Source organism: Anabrus simplex, chromosome 3, assembly GCF_040414725.1.
Source record: "Anabrus simplex isolate iqAnaSimp1 chromosome 3, ASM4041472v1, whole genome shotgun sequence".
Taxonomy (NCBI): domain Eukaryota; kingdom Metazoa; phylum Arthropoda; class Insecta; order Orthoptera; family Tettigoniidae; genus Anabrus; species Anabrus simplex.
Genome location: NC_090267.1, coordinates 146,567,856 through 146,584,466, shown reverse-complemented (window position 1 = coordinate 146,584,466; position 16,611 = coordinate 146,567,856). Strand labels below are relative to the sequence as shown.

At 36.5% G+C, this 16,611-nt stretch overlaps 1 protein-coding gene across 1 annotated transcript in view; it reads left to right on the top strand.

Annotated features, from left to right (window-relative positions):
- The window catches only part of LOC136866091 (platelet-derived growth factor receptor alpha), a 178,174-nt gene that overhangs the window by 139,855 nt on the left and 21,708 nt on the right, over window positions 1–16,611 (top strand). Inside the window, exon 14 of the mRNA XM_067142754.2 lies at window positions 7,219–7,324. Coding sequence (XP_066998855.2) covers window positions 7,219–7,324 — 106 coding nt within the window. The remainder of the gene's footprint in view (window positions 1–7,218; window positions 7,325–16,611) is intronic.

Here is a 16,611-nt window from a genome sequence, read left to right as displayed (position 1 = left end):
AGTCCCGCAGGAGTTCTTTTACATGCCAGTAAATCTACCGACACGAGGCTGACGTATTTGAGCACCTTCAAATACCGCCGGACTGAGCCAGGATCGAACCTGCCAAGTTGGGGTCAGAAGGCCAGTGCCTCAACCATCTGAGCCACTGAGCCTGGCTATTATTATTATTATTATTATTATTATTATTATTATTATTATTACTACTACTATTGATGGTCTGGAACCCACAGCAAGATGCAAGACCACTACTTAGCGGTAAATTACATCCTCTGCCATTGCCATTGCTGACAATGTGACCAGCACCATCGTCGCGCGTAGGAAAGTGCGCGAAATTTCTGGCGACACGAATGATATACTTCCGTGAATTATTGACCTTATTATAGGTGAACAATTGCACGGTCAATATCATTCATATTGTTTATTTCAAACGTGTTTAAATTTTTATTTATATGCCAGGAGAATCTACTGTAATCTAACTTTATGTACTCAAAAAGAAAAGAGTGCTTGAAAACAAAACCAGGAAAGATTAAAAATGATCAGTTTATGATCAGAATAAGTACATTATGAACAGTAAAATCAATTGGTCTCAACTCCTTTTTCACCCCACTGCCGTTAAGTTGATTTACCCCCCCCCCCCCATCCCAAAAAAACAGAAGGTGTGTTTCCTTATGTTTAAAGGAGATTCCAAATACCAATGTTCACATCTGCTACCTTCAGTTCTGAGATATAAGTATCCCCATAAAAAGAATTCACTTTTTTTTCACTTCCTTTCACACTACCCTCCCCCTTAAGTGAATTTCCCGTTAAAAATACTTGTCTCTTTAATATTAAAGGATCTTCTAAATACCAATTATCACGACTCTAACATCTTCAGTTTTTGAGATATATGTCCATATAAAAGGAATTCAACTCCTTGTCACCCCCGCCTCCCAAAATTATTTTGCCCAAAAACGCTTTTTTCTTTGTTTTTAAAGGAGATCCAAATATCAATGTTTACGTCTGTAACAACATTAGTTTTTATTAGATGTAAGTATCCTCATAAAGTTAATTCAATTAATTTTTCAATTTTTCACCCTCCCCCCCCCCCCCTTCATTGGATTTTCCGAGAATACGTGTTTGTTTAATTTTAAAGCAGATTCCAAATACCAATTTTCACATCTGCATAATGTTTCATTTTTGAGATAATAGTATCCTCATACAAATAATTCAACTAATTTTTCAATTTCCCGCCTCCCTTTAGGTGGATTTCCGAAAACAAAAAGTATGTATTTCTTTATTTTTAAAGGAAATTCCAAATACCAAATTTTACATCTGTAACATCTTCAGCTTTTGAGATATCAGTATCCTAATTAAAAGAATTCAATGTTAGGCCCCTTAAAACAACAAGCATCATCATCATCATCAAAAGAATTCAACCCCATTTTCAGTCACTTTTACCCCTCCACCCAAGTGGTTTTTCAGAAAACAAAAAATACATGTTCCTTTATTTTTAACAGAGATAAAAAAATACTATTTTTCACTTCGGTAACATGTTACGTTTTTGAGATATACTGTAGAAATGCTCATTTTAAAATTTTATCCCCTTTTTAGTTCCCCTTAAGTGGAGTCTCCAAAACCAAATCACCTATGTTTCTTTACTTTTACAGGAGATTCCAAATACCAATTTTTACGTCTGTAACATTTTTCGTTTCTGAGATATGCTGTAGATATAGTCTTTCTAAAAGTTCACCCCAATTTATCACTCTTGTTTAACCCACATTATTAGATTTTTCAAAAACAAAAAATACGTGTTTCTTTATTTTCAAAGGAGATCCCAAATACCAATTTTCAGGTCTGTAATATCTTCAGTTTCTGAGATATAAGTATTCTCATTAAAGGCATTCAATCCCTTTTTCACCTTTTCCACCCATGCTATTGGGATTTTCCAATAACAAAAATACGTATTTCTTTATTTTTAAAGGAGATTCTAAATACCAATTTTTACATCTATGATCTTTAAAAGTTTTGAGTTATAGATACACTCATTTTAAAATTTCACCCCCTTTTCACCCCCTTAGCGACGGAATGTCTAAAAATCCTCTCTTAGCAAGCACCTACATCTTAATATAAAGGTATCCCCAAAGTTTCATTTCTTTATGTCCAGTAGATTTGCTCGGCGATGTTGAATCAGTCAGTCAGTCAGTCAGTCAGTCAGTCAGTCAGTCAGTCAGTCAGTCAGTCAGGATATATGGGAGTTTGTCTGTTACATTCAGAATGACATGATGGCCCTGATTGAGAGTCTTCTTCTGGGGCTAATCTATCTGGTATTGGATCTGGTACTTCAGCTGGTACCTATGAAGTCCCGTCTGTCCGTCCTTTGGAATCTTGGCACACCAAATGTGACTGATTGGTAACTGGAATTGTCTGAGCTTTCACAATGACTATATGGAGAGTCCTCAAAGGAAACTAAGTGGAGGCACTCGAGTTGAGCTCAGTTGATTGATGTGGTGTTTGAGGAGCTGTCCTGAATCTACCTTCACAAGGTAGTGCCATGATCCTAATCCTATACTAAACTGCCATACTTCAGCATTGTTCTGGTACCAGGTTTGACAGATATACGGTTCTGCCCGGAACATTATATTTTTTTCTCATTTATTCTGCATACGGTGAACCCTTTAAACTGTACGCTGAATGTTTTTTAAACATTGCGGTTTAGACAATAATATAGTATTGTAAAAAGAGCATGATTATGATCGAGTACAAAATATTCTGTACTCTGACGAAAGATCAGTTGAGAACAGCACCTCTGACAGTATGCTAGCAGTACTAGTGTGCAATAGCAGCGATTAGTGGGGGAATGGGGGGACAGTTGCTCCCCCACTTTGTGGAGAAAAATATTTAATTCCATTTTAGCCACATGACGTTTTTAGTTTTGGCAGACTGAAGAACCTAACAGTTATTTACAAAATCACATAAAACTAGGAATTATAAAACAAAACAATTTGTACAATCCCTATTGTTTTCCACATAATTCTTTCCTTTAATTTCTTTAATTATTGAGAAAAATAATTGGCAGAAATATGCACAAAATGTCATTCATTGCGGCTAACTGATTCGTACAGCGCCACGGCAAGTAGTGGAGACTCACATAGCAGCATGTAGCAAGTGCTGTGAGGAAGGGTAGCAGCGGTATATTTTTGCCAAGGTCATGGACACTGAGGTATGATTATGATTAACCTGCTTGCCGCAGGCATTCTTCAGTCTGGCAGTATTATTCAGTAAATGTATCAGGGGGGTTCTATCTAGTGTCTGTTCCTTTGTTAGTATGTAGTCAGATAATAAATGATATTTTCATTGTATAATTACACTGAACTTCTATCTAATGTGTAATTATTGCTCCTTTGGTGAAATTTTTATTGTACAGTACTGGTACTATTATTACTGCACTAAAGTTGGTAGACTCAACCTTTATGTCTCTATCAAAATTCGCTTAGAGAGCGTTAAAAAATTACCATTTTGTAGCTTATTTTTGGGTTTCAGTTTTGATGTCCTCTTCTAACCTCCTCCCCCCATCCCCTCCACCCTCCAGATAAAGTCCTCAGACTCAGGTACTTTTTGTTGTCTATAAATTTTTGTGCTCTCCACCACCAATTTCTGCCCATTTTGATTTAACATCAATGCATGCTAGTTTGTTAAAAATTAAAGCCATACTTTCCAATGTCAACTCAGTTAATGTATTTTTATTGCTTTTTAGTTTGTTGAAGACTAATTGTAACACCTACAACAGTATAACAAACCTGATATCTTTGTTTAATTAGCTTTTTCACAGGGATGTTATAGTGTTATAGGGGTTATAATTTGTGTTCAACAGGCTGAAAATCATTAAAGTTACAGTGCACCCTAAAAATAGAAATTTTCAAATCGACCAATGTATCTAGAAGGACATGCTCCCACTTGATTTCTGGCTCATCCCATGGATGTACGACAACTTTGGTAGATTCTTCAAAACTTTTGAACATTCCTCACAGCTCTTCACTAGGTGTTCAAAATGTCATGATCAATTCCTTTCCATTATACATAACACGTACCTAGCTGTTTCGTTTTGTTATGCCAGTGTGGATGGTATGCAATTCATTATGAATAGAGTTTCTGAGACAACTCTATCTTTCAATTTTACAGAAACCGATTCCTGTAGGGAACCTGTAATATTTGTCTCGAATTAGTACATTTATAATACCAATAAAATCAGTCTGTTATTGGACATTATACATTTTCCAGCTAACTCATTCCTGATGCCAGCATTTTGCCCCAGTATGCTAATTTGAGCTCATCAGTTGGTAACTAGCACACCTACCAAGATGTATGCGTAGTGCATACCGTGAAGGCCACTGCGTAGGCTCTGTAACATCTGATGTTCTAGCAAGCATCGATTTTTGAAAAAGAGACAAAGTCTCTCATAGTGCATTGACACTGCCGGTGGCTATAAGTAGCCTGTGCAGTGGCCTCCACAGTATGCACTAACCATATGTCTTGGTAGGTGTGCTAGTTACCAGCTGATGAGCCCAAATTGGCACACTGGGGCGAAACACTGGCAAAAGGAATGCGTTTACTGGAAAATTTATCATGTCCAATAATGGACCAATTTTATTAATATTACTCTATCTTTCCGAAACAATACACCTTCAGATATTGTAAATGGTGCATCTTCCGGTTTAGATTGGTGCTCCTTCAATGTCTCTTGTAGCTTAAATAATTTGAAATCTCCTTGGCAATAATGTCGGCAGTAATAATGTCATTTGAAATTAGGAAAAGTGTCTCTGAGCAAAGTTGATTCACCTCTTCCTTGATCTGAATGTTAACAGTGCTCCTTTCCATTACTCACTTTTAGTTAGTATGTCAAATTGGTTTTGTCTGAATCCTGCATTCTACATGTTCTTCGATGAGGAATTTTAATTTTCTATTGCTAATATAATTACAACCATGGCCATTTGCTATTTGTTTTACATTGCACCAAAACAGACAGGTCTTAAGCTGGTAGTGGTAAGGAAGCGACTTTGGCCTTAATTGAGGTGCAGCCATAGTATTTGCCTTGTGTGGAAATGTGAAACTGTGAAAAACCATCTTCATAGCTGCCAACAGTGGGATTCAAACCTACTGTATTGTCTCCAAAATGCAAGCTTATAGCTATGTAATCCAAACTGCATAGCCAGTTCACTTGGTTCCATGGCTGTTTTAAAATCTAGAAGTTTATTAACCTTGTTCACAAGTGCTTGCCAAGTTCTTCTATCCCAAGCTTGTCTAACATCTCCATTTACCTACTAAAGATCGTGACCTAATTTATCACTCCAGCAAAGTCTTGGTCTGCCTATAGGTCCTTTTCCAACTGACTGTCCAATTAGAGCTTCATGAAGTAGGCCATCATTATGTAGGATATACCCAAACCAACTTACGTCTACTTTGGATTATTGCTGTTATCTCAGGTTTATTATAGGTAGTTCTTATATTCTGACTACTGTGGGGTCTCCAGATGTTATTTTCTTTTAGAGGGCCTAAAGATGTTCTGAAAATTTTATTTTCATATGTGATTAGAACCCAATTTTCAGTACCATAGAGTAGAAATGATGGGATAATTGTATTATACATCCTGAATTTCATGTTTCTGGATAGTAATTTTGAGCTTAATAGCTTTCTGACAGCAAAGTAACATCTGTTCACATTTACGAGTCTAATTTTTACTTCCTCCTGTGGGTTGCATTCAGTAATTTTGACACCAAGATATTTGAAATCCAAAACCTGATCGAATAAAAGATTTTATTGCTTGAGTCCATTGGTTGTTTTTCAGCCTTGCCTGGTGATTGTGCACATTTTTTCTCTCTCTCATTAACTTAGAGTCCTGAGCATTTGATTTCATCAATTATTCTGACACACTGATTCACTATCACCAATAATACTATGTCATCAGCATAAGTGATGATGTAGAATTTTTGCCTAATTTTATAAAAAGATCAAGACTTTGAACTTCCTTTAGTGCATTTTCAAGCACAATATTGAACAAAATAGGCAACAGACTATCCCCCTGTCTAATCCCAGCATTGACAATGATCCAGTTTTAATCTTATATTTAGTATTCTGTGCATAGCCTATATAGGCATATTATTTTATCTGGGATGCTGAAGTGTTTGATGGCTTTAGATATTTCTTCCTTTACAGTACTATTGCAAGCCATGGTGAAGATGACCAATAGAATGTAAACAACTTTTTGGAAAACACATCATTTTGATATGATTCTTTTAATGATGAGAACCTTATCAGCCATGGAGCATCTGGGCATAAAGTCTGCTGATGATCTCCAACGATCTTCTGAGCATAATGTGTAGTCTGTTCAGTGATAATTCAGAAAATACCAGTACAAACTAAAGATTTGTATAAAGTGTTTGTTAAGATACTTAATGAAATTGTTAAATTATTTTAGGTTTAATTATTGGCACTATAGTGTGATCCCCGATCTGCAAGATGATTACTCATAGACTTCCAAAATTTGCTGTAGACTTTTAACAGTTCCTCAAATAAAAGTGTATTCGAGAGGTGTGTAAATAGTATCTTAAAGATAAGTTGATGTGAAGGGATTATACCGCCATCTTGACCCACGACGACTTGGCTATGAACATGGACATTCTCATGGTTTTCGATTTGGACAGTTATTAGTAGGATGTGTACCTGATCTTGTTATATTTTGTTATGTTTGTTGTATTTTATTATGAAAGTTTACGTTTGTTAAATAGTCTGTTGACAGTGCAAGTGAAATTTGCTCAGTGTAGCTGTATCTTGTGCTTCGTGAATAAATAAATAAATAAATAAAAAGTACTTTCAATGATTGTGGCAAATAAACTATCTTGGTCCTTATAATGTATTTCTACAGTGAGATTATTTCAGTTCCAGGCTGCTGCCTGAACAAGGCTGCCAATCTGTCAGCCTGGAACTCAAATAATTTCACTATAGAAATACATTACCAGGACCAGATGGTTTTTTTGCAACTACAATATGCTATTTATCGTATCTTCAAGTTTCTGTTGTGAAGTGTAGAATATATTTTGCACAAATTTTCCAACATACTTTATTTTTATTTAATTTTTTTATATTCATAGTTTGCTGGTTGTTCTCTTTAGCAAGCCTAGTTGAAAATTCTTCTCTGATGAATGTAGAATTAGTTGTTCACAGGACTTTTTTGTTTAACTGCAGCTATCAGTTGATGTCAAAATGCTGGTTAACAAACCCCAATGATCGGCCCAGTTTTACCCACCTGGCAGAGAGTATGGGATCATTTCTTGACAGCACTATTCGTAACGTAAGTATACATCTTTCTATTCTCTAAACCACAGCTGATTTAAGTCCTTCAAACTGACTGCTAATACAGTATTTTGATTTATAAGGGAACTAGTAAGTTAAAATAAAAAGGAATATATATTTAAACTTTGAATACTTTTAGCTTCATGTTTTTTATATTCAAAGTTTTGTGATCTGATAAATGCCCTTGAAACAAGCTTTTAATAATTTTGCAATGTGGGATAGTCGGATTTTTCAAATGAAATACTAGAGATCTGATAATATACCACATATTTTTTAAAGTAGGCCTATTAAATAAAATTTTCACTGCTTTAACTGTTCATTCTAGTGAAACATTTTAAGGCCAATAAACTGCAACATCAAAATTGAACAGTAAATTTATCTGGTGGAGGTCTAAAAAATATTTTTTTAATTTTACTCATGTCCAATTTGGAGCTTCACCTTGCATTGTACTGTTCTTCCTCTCAGACTAGCATTCTTGGTGGATCAGTGGTAGAGTGTCTAACTGATGATCTCAAGTTTGATTAACTTTTGGAAGGCAGTCAAATATGTCAATCCATGTCATTGTTGTTTTCCCTCTTCAGACCTATTTAAGGTTAGAGAAAGTATTGTATTAAAATGTATCAGCTATTCTCTACACACAGTCTTTTTTTTTTTTTTGTTCTTAGTTAAGATAATGTTTATTTAGGACCTTAACAAGCAAGAAACACATAGTGTTTAAATAGTGTGCTTAAAGCTTTAAATATTTTCTCAGTGTCTTAAAGATAGAAGTAATTTCTTTGATAGAGTATAGTTGGGTTGCCTGGTTAGTACCATGAGAATAAGAAAAGACTTTTCACCAAAAAATAAGAAACATCTAACAATATTTCAGGTGATGGCTGCATTTTATATCAGGTAATTTCCATATATCTCACTGGAATGCAAGACCTTAACAGATACTTACTACTGTCTTTTTCTAAGTGACATGGCCTATCTCAGTCATGATCTCCTTCTCCACACTCCTTCTCTAAATAGTATTTTGCTCCCTCTCTCTCTGCTGCCCAGGGATTCCATATTAGAGCTTCTGTCTCAGTGAAATTTTCCTTTTGAAAGATGTGTCTACTCCATTCCCATTTTCTTCACCTAATCAGTACATCCTTGAGATTGTATAAGGGGTGATCAACAGTGGTGAATTTCCCATACGTGCGATTGATGTGTTACATCCCTTGTACTTTCAACAAAAAATAAAAAATATTCACGGCTCATATTTTCATGGAAGTTATTTATATAAAATTCAAACGCACAGTTATCGATACTCAGAGATGGAAGTAACAAGTGTGGCTCGGATGCTAGTCTGAGAGGAAGAACAGTGCAATGCAAGGTGAAGCCCCAAATTGGCCAAACTACTCCCGAGATGGCAACACAAGAATTGAACCCTTGTTGGTTGTTGATCTCTTCCGTGGGGTTGGAATGCGGTACAAACAGCCACATCCATCAAGAGGGCAGTGCAAGCTGGAATCCAGTAAGTTATCGCGCGTGGCTGGGATTTGTTTATTTCATGAAATACTGGAGTTCTTGCTTGTGAGCGGTTCTTTTCTTGTGCTATAAATGATGTGTGACAAATCTGTGTTGTAGTATTGTAAATAATTTAGTTTCATGTGCTTGTAATGTAAATATCAAACAAAGAAAATGTGGGAATGATGCGATTTTGATATTATATCACACTGATCAGAGAGTAGTTCATCAGGCATGGATGTAGGAGCACCAGGGTTACATATTTCTACCACGCAATCCGAATTGAATTATTCTAACCACTGTGTAATGAAACGATTATTAAGAGAAATATTTAGTATGCTTTATTTTAAGAAGAAAAGCAGAATTATAAATGAAAGACAACCGCATCCAACTCTGAATGTAACTTCACAACTTAAGTTGTGTGTTCATCATTTCAACAGAAATATTTATGAAACAGACCATTGGATTGGTGGATGTGAGATTTTAAATAAATTTTCTGTTGGCCCTGTTTGTTGTTTTCTCTTGAAAATGTGTTTGCAATGATGGTCTATTTGCGTTGATGTTTCCAAGTTTTTTTTCCGGTTACATCCCCTATACCAGAAGTCAGAAGTCGCCACTGGTGATCAAATAATTGGTATTTGATGGCCGTTCAGTCCTGGATCGGGATACCAATCAGGAGAAATCACCATGAGCACTAATGCATTCATCCTGGTCCGACAGGAAGCGTCGACCCTTCAAGGCCGTTTTGAGGGGACTGAAGGTGTGATAATCGCATGTGGTGAGATCAGGACTATAAGGTGGGTTCTCAAGTGTCTCCCACTTGAGTTGGCATTCTTTCTGCGTGACAACATTCATGGTATGGCGACGGGCTTTGACATTAAGCAGCAGGATGCCTTGGTGCAGTTTTCCTGGATGTTTCGCCTTAATTGCCCGCCGTAACTTCTCCAGTGTTGCACAGTACCGTTTTCCAGTGATGGAGACAACAGGTTCCTTGAAATCAATCAGCAATTGGCCCTGGTAATCAAAGAACAGGGTAAGCATCACCTTTCCCACCCACTGTTGGCTCTTGAATTTCTTGGAACGAAGGAATGATAGATGACACCACTGCATTGTCAACGCTTTCAATTCCAATTTCCAGTGGTGGCACCAGCCTTTGTCGCCTGCAACAATGCGCTCCAGTAACGTGTTACATTCCACTTTGAAATGCATCAGGTGCTGCAGGCAAACAGCCATCCAATGCGATTTCTGTTCGGTATTCAATGCCCGGGGTATCCACTGGCTCTAGTCCTTCCGGTAGCCTAACTCCTGCCGGATAATGTGTTGCACGCTACCAAAGCTGATATCAAGATCCATCGCTAGCACATGAATGGTTGTGTGCCGGTCCGCCCTAATCGCTTCATCCACTGCCCACTCATTGTCGTCCATAATGGATGAAACTGGCCTCTCGAATCAACCAGCGTCTTGTGTCAAAACGCGACCTGCACAGAACTTGATACACTATTCCACAATAGTGGTTTTCAACAGACATGCTAAACAGTCTTCATTCTCCCATGGATGTCCACCAATGTTTGCCCTTCGGCAGCCAAGAACAGAATAACAGCATATTGGTCCTGTTTGGATGCATTTGGTAATAACATCACCATAGTTCACGCGGCCGCATTTAACACACGCGCCTCGGCATGATATGACTGCCACACTAATCCCTTTGCCTACATGTCCGTGCTTATATACCTGCATTGGAGCCGCGTTATGTTGCGTGTCCGCTGCAGCAACGCCCTCAGATGGAAACTTTTTGATCACACCTTATGTTGATCCATCAAATGTTTCGCACTGTTGTTTGTAACAATTACAATTAATAAAATTATGTAATGGTTCCACCTTTTCAATACTGTAAATTTAGTAATGTAAGGTTACATCACTAGTTAATCATAAACGGTACCGGTTTTGACCCAAATTCTGGGTCATCATCAGCTGATCACTTAAAAATGGGAAAAAAACAATGCACAGATAAATAACCAGTAATGCGTAGTTCTTTCACCAGACGTAAGTTTGTGTGGAGCAGTGTAACACATGTGACTGTGGCACTGTGTTTTAAAAGTTTTTATAATCTTGAAGAGAAGAATAAATATCTCGAGGAAACAATCTAGTAATCATTACCAGACAGAAGTTTGTGTGGAGCAGTATAACACCTATGAATGTAGCACTATTTTTTAAAGGTTTTTAAAACTTGAAGAGGAGAAGAATAAATAGCTCGAGGATCAATCTTGTAATCGTTGCCAGACATAAGTTCGTGAGTAGCAGTATAACACGTGTGACAGTGGCACTATATGTTAAAAGATTTAAAAACCTTGGAGAGAAGAGGAAAAATAAATAGCTCGGGGATCAGTATTGTAATCGTATGCTTGCAGTTGATTAGTCTTGTAATGCAAAACAGTTGGCATTAAAAAACAAATGTGAAGAGAAATAAGTAAAAATGTGCAGTATTAGAACAACTGAGAATTGCAACTGACAAAAGAAGGTTTCTTGAAGAAGAGTGCTCAGGTAGTTTTTCAGGTGGCAAAGAGAATAAATGAGATGGTCATATGATCTGAACCAAAATGAAAATTTTAAATTACCAGTTCAATGTGGAAAAAGAAAGAAATTAAGAGGGTAATAGAAGCCAAAATAGAAGGGGATAGACTTTAAAAGGCAATGAAGTAAGCGGGTAAAAAAGTGTAGTATATAATACGTATTGTATAGCATTATAAATAGTAAGGGATTGAATTAGGAATGAATAATAGAGCAGAAAGTGTGATGGAGAGTGAAAAGAGGAAAAGAAGAAAGAGGGAAATAAGGAAGGAGTAGTAGATTTAAGGTGGGGAAGGTAGGTGAGGTACTGGTGGTAAAAGATGTGGGTAGGAACTGTGCAAGACGTGAAAAATCGAGTTTGAGTTTAAAGATTTCACATTGTTTTAAATTAGGATGAGAAAATTGAAAAGAATATTAGCTTTCTCAGAAATGTCATTTAAACTGCAATTAGGGTTAAAATACTGGTCAAGATGAATGAAACAATTTTCAGTTGTGTTAAGTAGGGGGCCATTATTTCAAGTATTTGCATGTCCTGTTCTATTTTGGCGAAGTTATGTTTAGAGTCATGTATATGTTGTCCTACTGCAGAGAATCTGTTGTATTTTAAAGCGTTGTCATGTTCGGAATATCTGATGCGTCCTGTTTACCCAACATACGAAGAGCTACAGTCACTGCATTTGAATCAGTAGACTCCGGATTTTGAAACAACATTACAATTGTTTACATAGTTAGAGTTGTGTAAGATATTTACATTTCTGTTATTGGTTCTAAAAGCTATTTTTATGTTGTGCTTTTTAAAAATGTTGGAACCATTACATAATTTTGTTAATTTTAATTGTGATCTCAGTTCAATACAGACCATAATGAAATTCTTATCTTTCTTATCTTTCACTGTTATTTGTAAACATTTAGAGAGTTCGTGTTATTTCTGCAGTTACTTTTCATATCTTGCACCAGTGCAGGAAGACTGCTTTCACATTACTTTGGAATATTTTAAGTTTAGTTTTCAGGGAAATATCACAAGAAATTTGTATCACATACACAGAAGAACAGCAGTTTTGGTTTTCTTGATGTAGATTTTTAATATCCACATTACCACTAGCATTTTACCATATGTACAAAGAGGTACCAAACACTAAGTGAATATAACAAAGAATGATAAGTTGTTATATGGACCTTATGCACATTTGTGTGCATTCTTCTTAACCCTTTCACTCCGGCATAGTGAGTTTGGTGGCGTGACCCTCTGGATGCGAGCAGTGGGTGGCTTACCAAGCCCACTGTACAGGATACTTGTCTCGCTCCGCTCTTCCGTCTGCAGTTGGCTCATGATGTGAAGAGAGGACAAGGAGAGTTTAAAAGATTTTATTTTATTTGTAATGCATATTTGGTGAAATGCTTATGATTATATTTCTACCACTTTTCATTCAGGCAAAGCTTCCCATCCTCCTTTTAGATCCGTGGCCTTTTGGACAGGGCACTGGTGGAGTTAAAAGGTTGTTTTGTTTCTTATATTTAATTTTACATTTAGTTCCCTTTATTTCAATTAATTAAATATTATATTTTTACATAAACATTAAATTACAATTTTTTACCTACATTAACTTATAGTACATACCAGTACATCATTTAACAATTTTTTAGAAGTTCTGGTGGAGTTAAATATCTGTGTTGTTTTTAATGTAAATTTTATCTTGTTACCTGTATTTCAGTTTTATTAATTACATAATATAATTTTACATAAACATTAATTTCAGATTACAAATTCGTTACCTACATTAATTTGCATGTCATAAGTTAACAATTGTTCTTAGAAGTTCTTCTGTGTGTGATAAGTACAGCCTAGATTTCCATGCACTATCAAATCTCAAAATATGCATGTATTCATACACTATCAAATGACAGAACATGCACGATAAACTAGAAAATATGCACTATGAAAATATAGTTCCACATTGTTATATTTTTCATTTCCTTTTGAAACACTGTACAACAACTAATTTCTCTACATTTTTTCATTTAAGTTCATTCGTTTATCTGACAGAACATTCCTGAACACAGAAAATGATCTTTCTACCTCACAAGAAGTGACAGGTTCATACTTAAATGAAGACATTCAGGACAAAGTATATCTAAAGTTACCTCTTATAAAAAATTAACTTAGAAGTTCCTTTCCCTCAATCCAATTAGGCATGAGGTCTCTTCGTAGAGTTTTACCAGGTGGCATGACACCAGCACTTCATAGCACAGTCCAACATTACATTACAATTTGAAGTGTGTAAGAATGGTGCTTTCCAACTCCCTTCTTTTTTGAATTATTTTGGCCTCAGATGTGAGACCAGTGAGAGTTCGGGGTAGGAAATTGCAGGAAAACAAAACAGGATTCAGTGAAAAACCAAGGTTTGTAAGCTATGACAGTAATGCACCGTCACAGAAGTGTGATTCAAGTTTTGATTTCTTTCTCTAACATAGCCAAATAAAAGAAATAGCCCTCATTTAGTAAGCAAAATTTTTGGTTCAGTTTTTACTAGGTCACCTTATTTCTAAGGATTAGAGCTGTCGATGTGGGGTCCTTCCGCTTATGTCAATGTTTACTCAAGCAACAGATAAGAAAGTGCTTGGGTAACTGGATTATAGATAGAGCCTATATTATCCACATCCGCTCCGTACCTGCATCCACAATGTGTATGTGCATCCGCGAATGGTTATCCGCAGATATTGTAAATATTTAAGTACAGTATATTACACCACCCAAAGTACTGAAACGGATAGATCTGTTAACATAATACAAATAGGCCTGATACTTGACAACAGAACCTCTACAGTCACAGCTTCATGAGGGATTTCTCTTGCGACAACTACTGATGTATCGACTTTTGTTCCTTCCTTCTGTTAATTGCGGGCAGGAGCCGGTTACGTTTAAGTCAGATTTACGGCTTTATGGTCTCAAGACTATTTATATATCACCATTCTCCCATACCAAGGTCAATGGTTGCCTAACCACAACCAAAAATAAGAGTATACCTGAGTGAAAATCAATAAACTTCATTATTCAGAAATTATTAACAAAATTATCCACACTGCCATACAGTTTGCATCCGCCAAGACATTTAACTTCACAGATATCCATGGATAAATCCACGGATATCCGCATCCGTGCAGGGCTGTAATTATAGGACCTCTGTGCATCTAACTTTGGTTGTAAAGTAGTATGCCAGGAATAAATTTTCTTTCTCTCTCAGTGATAGACAAATAACGTGGACGTACGGTCCTAAATTCTGCAAACTTATGTTCAAAAAAGGCACTATCATGCAAGTTAACATAATATATGCATCAAAGTCAGAGGAAAAGTTATATAATCCAATATAAATGTCCAATTATTCGCTATTAAAACCAAAATTTTCAAAATATGCATTGTGCATGAATTTTCTCCCAAAAAGACCAAAACATACAAACATGCACATAAAATGTATGAGTATTTGGAATTGATTAGTCATAAAACACATATTTGCAAAGCTTCAGAAGTGTAACCAGCTTATTTACAGTAAGAACATGCATTTGCATGGAAATCTGGGCTCTAGTGATAAGTTTTGAAGTAGGAAAAGGCACAGACTGTTACACTGTATTCCTTACAACACATTTTCAACTGCTTCCTCTTCTTCTGCACTCTGCAGACAATACACGTTTTGTATGTACTCCACTTGTGAGGAAGATGAGGTCCTGCTGTCAGTCTCGAGGGAAGATGATATCTCTTTCCTCCTATGATTGTCTTTCTTCAACACTGCATTTTTCAAGTATTTCCTGAATGATTCCCATTTCGAATTTACCATAACTTATTTTCTTTACAAATCTACTGCAGAGGCAATAGGAGTTGAAAAGTGTCATATCTGTGATATGAATGAACACCTTATAGTACCACTTAGAAGATTTCCTTATGCTTTCCACCATCTTCATTACCATAATACTTCTATCCAGGTTCCATTGATTTGTTGTAATCTACAACTGACAAAGATTACAATTGTTTCTTGGCAGTTTTACTATCTACCTTTGAGGTCTCTACCAGTTCTGCATGGTGGAATGTCGAGAGCATCCAGACTTCTTTCTTGTCGCAATATTTTAGTGCCAATAGTAGTCCTGACACAGAGCAGAAAGTGAGCTCGCCTTTCTTCAGCTTTTCCGCCATTGCATGCATATCTTTTCTACTGTGCCTCACTGTGCCACAAGCATTGGTTTCCCTGTCATACAGCTAACAAAACAAGGTAAGGCTTAAGTACTAGTTGTCGCAGTAGGTAAGGTAAAGGGTGCATTCTCCCCGAAGGCAGGTCTGAACCTCCGTAGAGGTGTGCCTGAATCTGGGTTTACGTATGGTAGGGTGGCTAGTTCCTTTCCGCTCCTCCATTCCCTTACCCCCACCAACAACGCATGGCAAGCCATCCAAATCTGTCACAGTAGAGGGTGTGTCCTTTCCGTAAATATGGCTCCATCAATGTAGCAACAGTGTCTCCTGAGATGTCTACGTCATATTTCTTTATGTTCATAGCTGAGCCAAAACAAACAATGAAATCTAATATATAATTGGTCACGACGTTACAAATAACAAATATCTTGATTCTGAAGTGGCTCCTTTTTACGGGAATATATTGCTAGATTTTTAGTCTGCCCTTGAATAAAAGAAGACTTTCATCGATGCACAAGTTTTCATAGAGATAGAAATTCTCCTTATATTGCTCTCTAAAATGTTTGACTACCCTCTCTGGAACTCCACCTGCAGCCATCTTCTGAGAAAACTATCTATTAGTCTCCTTGTATAGAAGATTTATGATACTTGTGTTAAAAAACAGCTGAAAGAAACTTAATGTGTTAGCATTGTCCACTAAACTTTTCAGTCCAGAATTAGCTGCGTCAAACTTACGTTTCTTCACATTCAGGTTCTTCTTTTTCCAATTTAGTTTTCTGCTCGGTGGTTCAGGCACCTGATCTTCATCCTCATTATCTTCATTTTCAGTAGAATCATCAAAGTAGACTGACGTTTTAGACAATGAAGCGGTAACTGGAGTAGAAAACGTGCCTGAAGTAGAAGGAGTGATTAAAGTCATTCTCTCACCAGAATCAGATGATAAATCACTATCATTGTCATCTTCAAAGTCACTACCCAGTATGAGGGCAAGAGGTTCCTCCGCATTATATCTTTCCTCCATCATCAGGCCTTTCATAGCAATTGAAAAC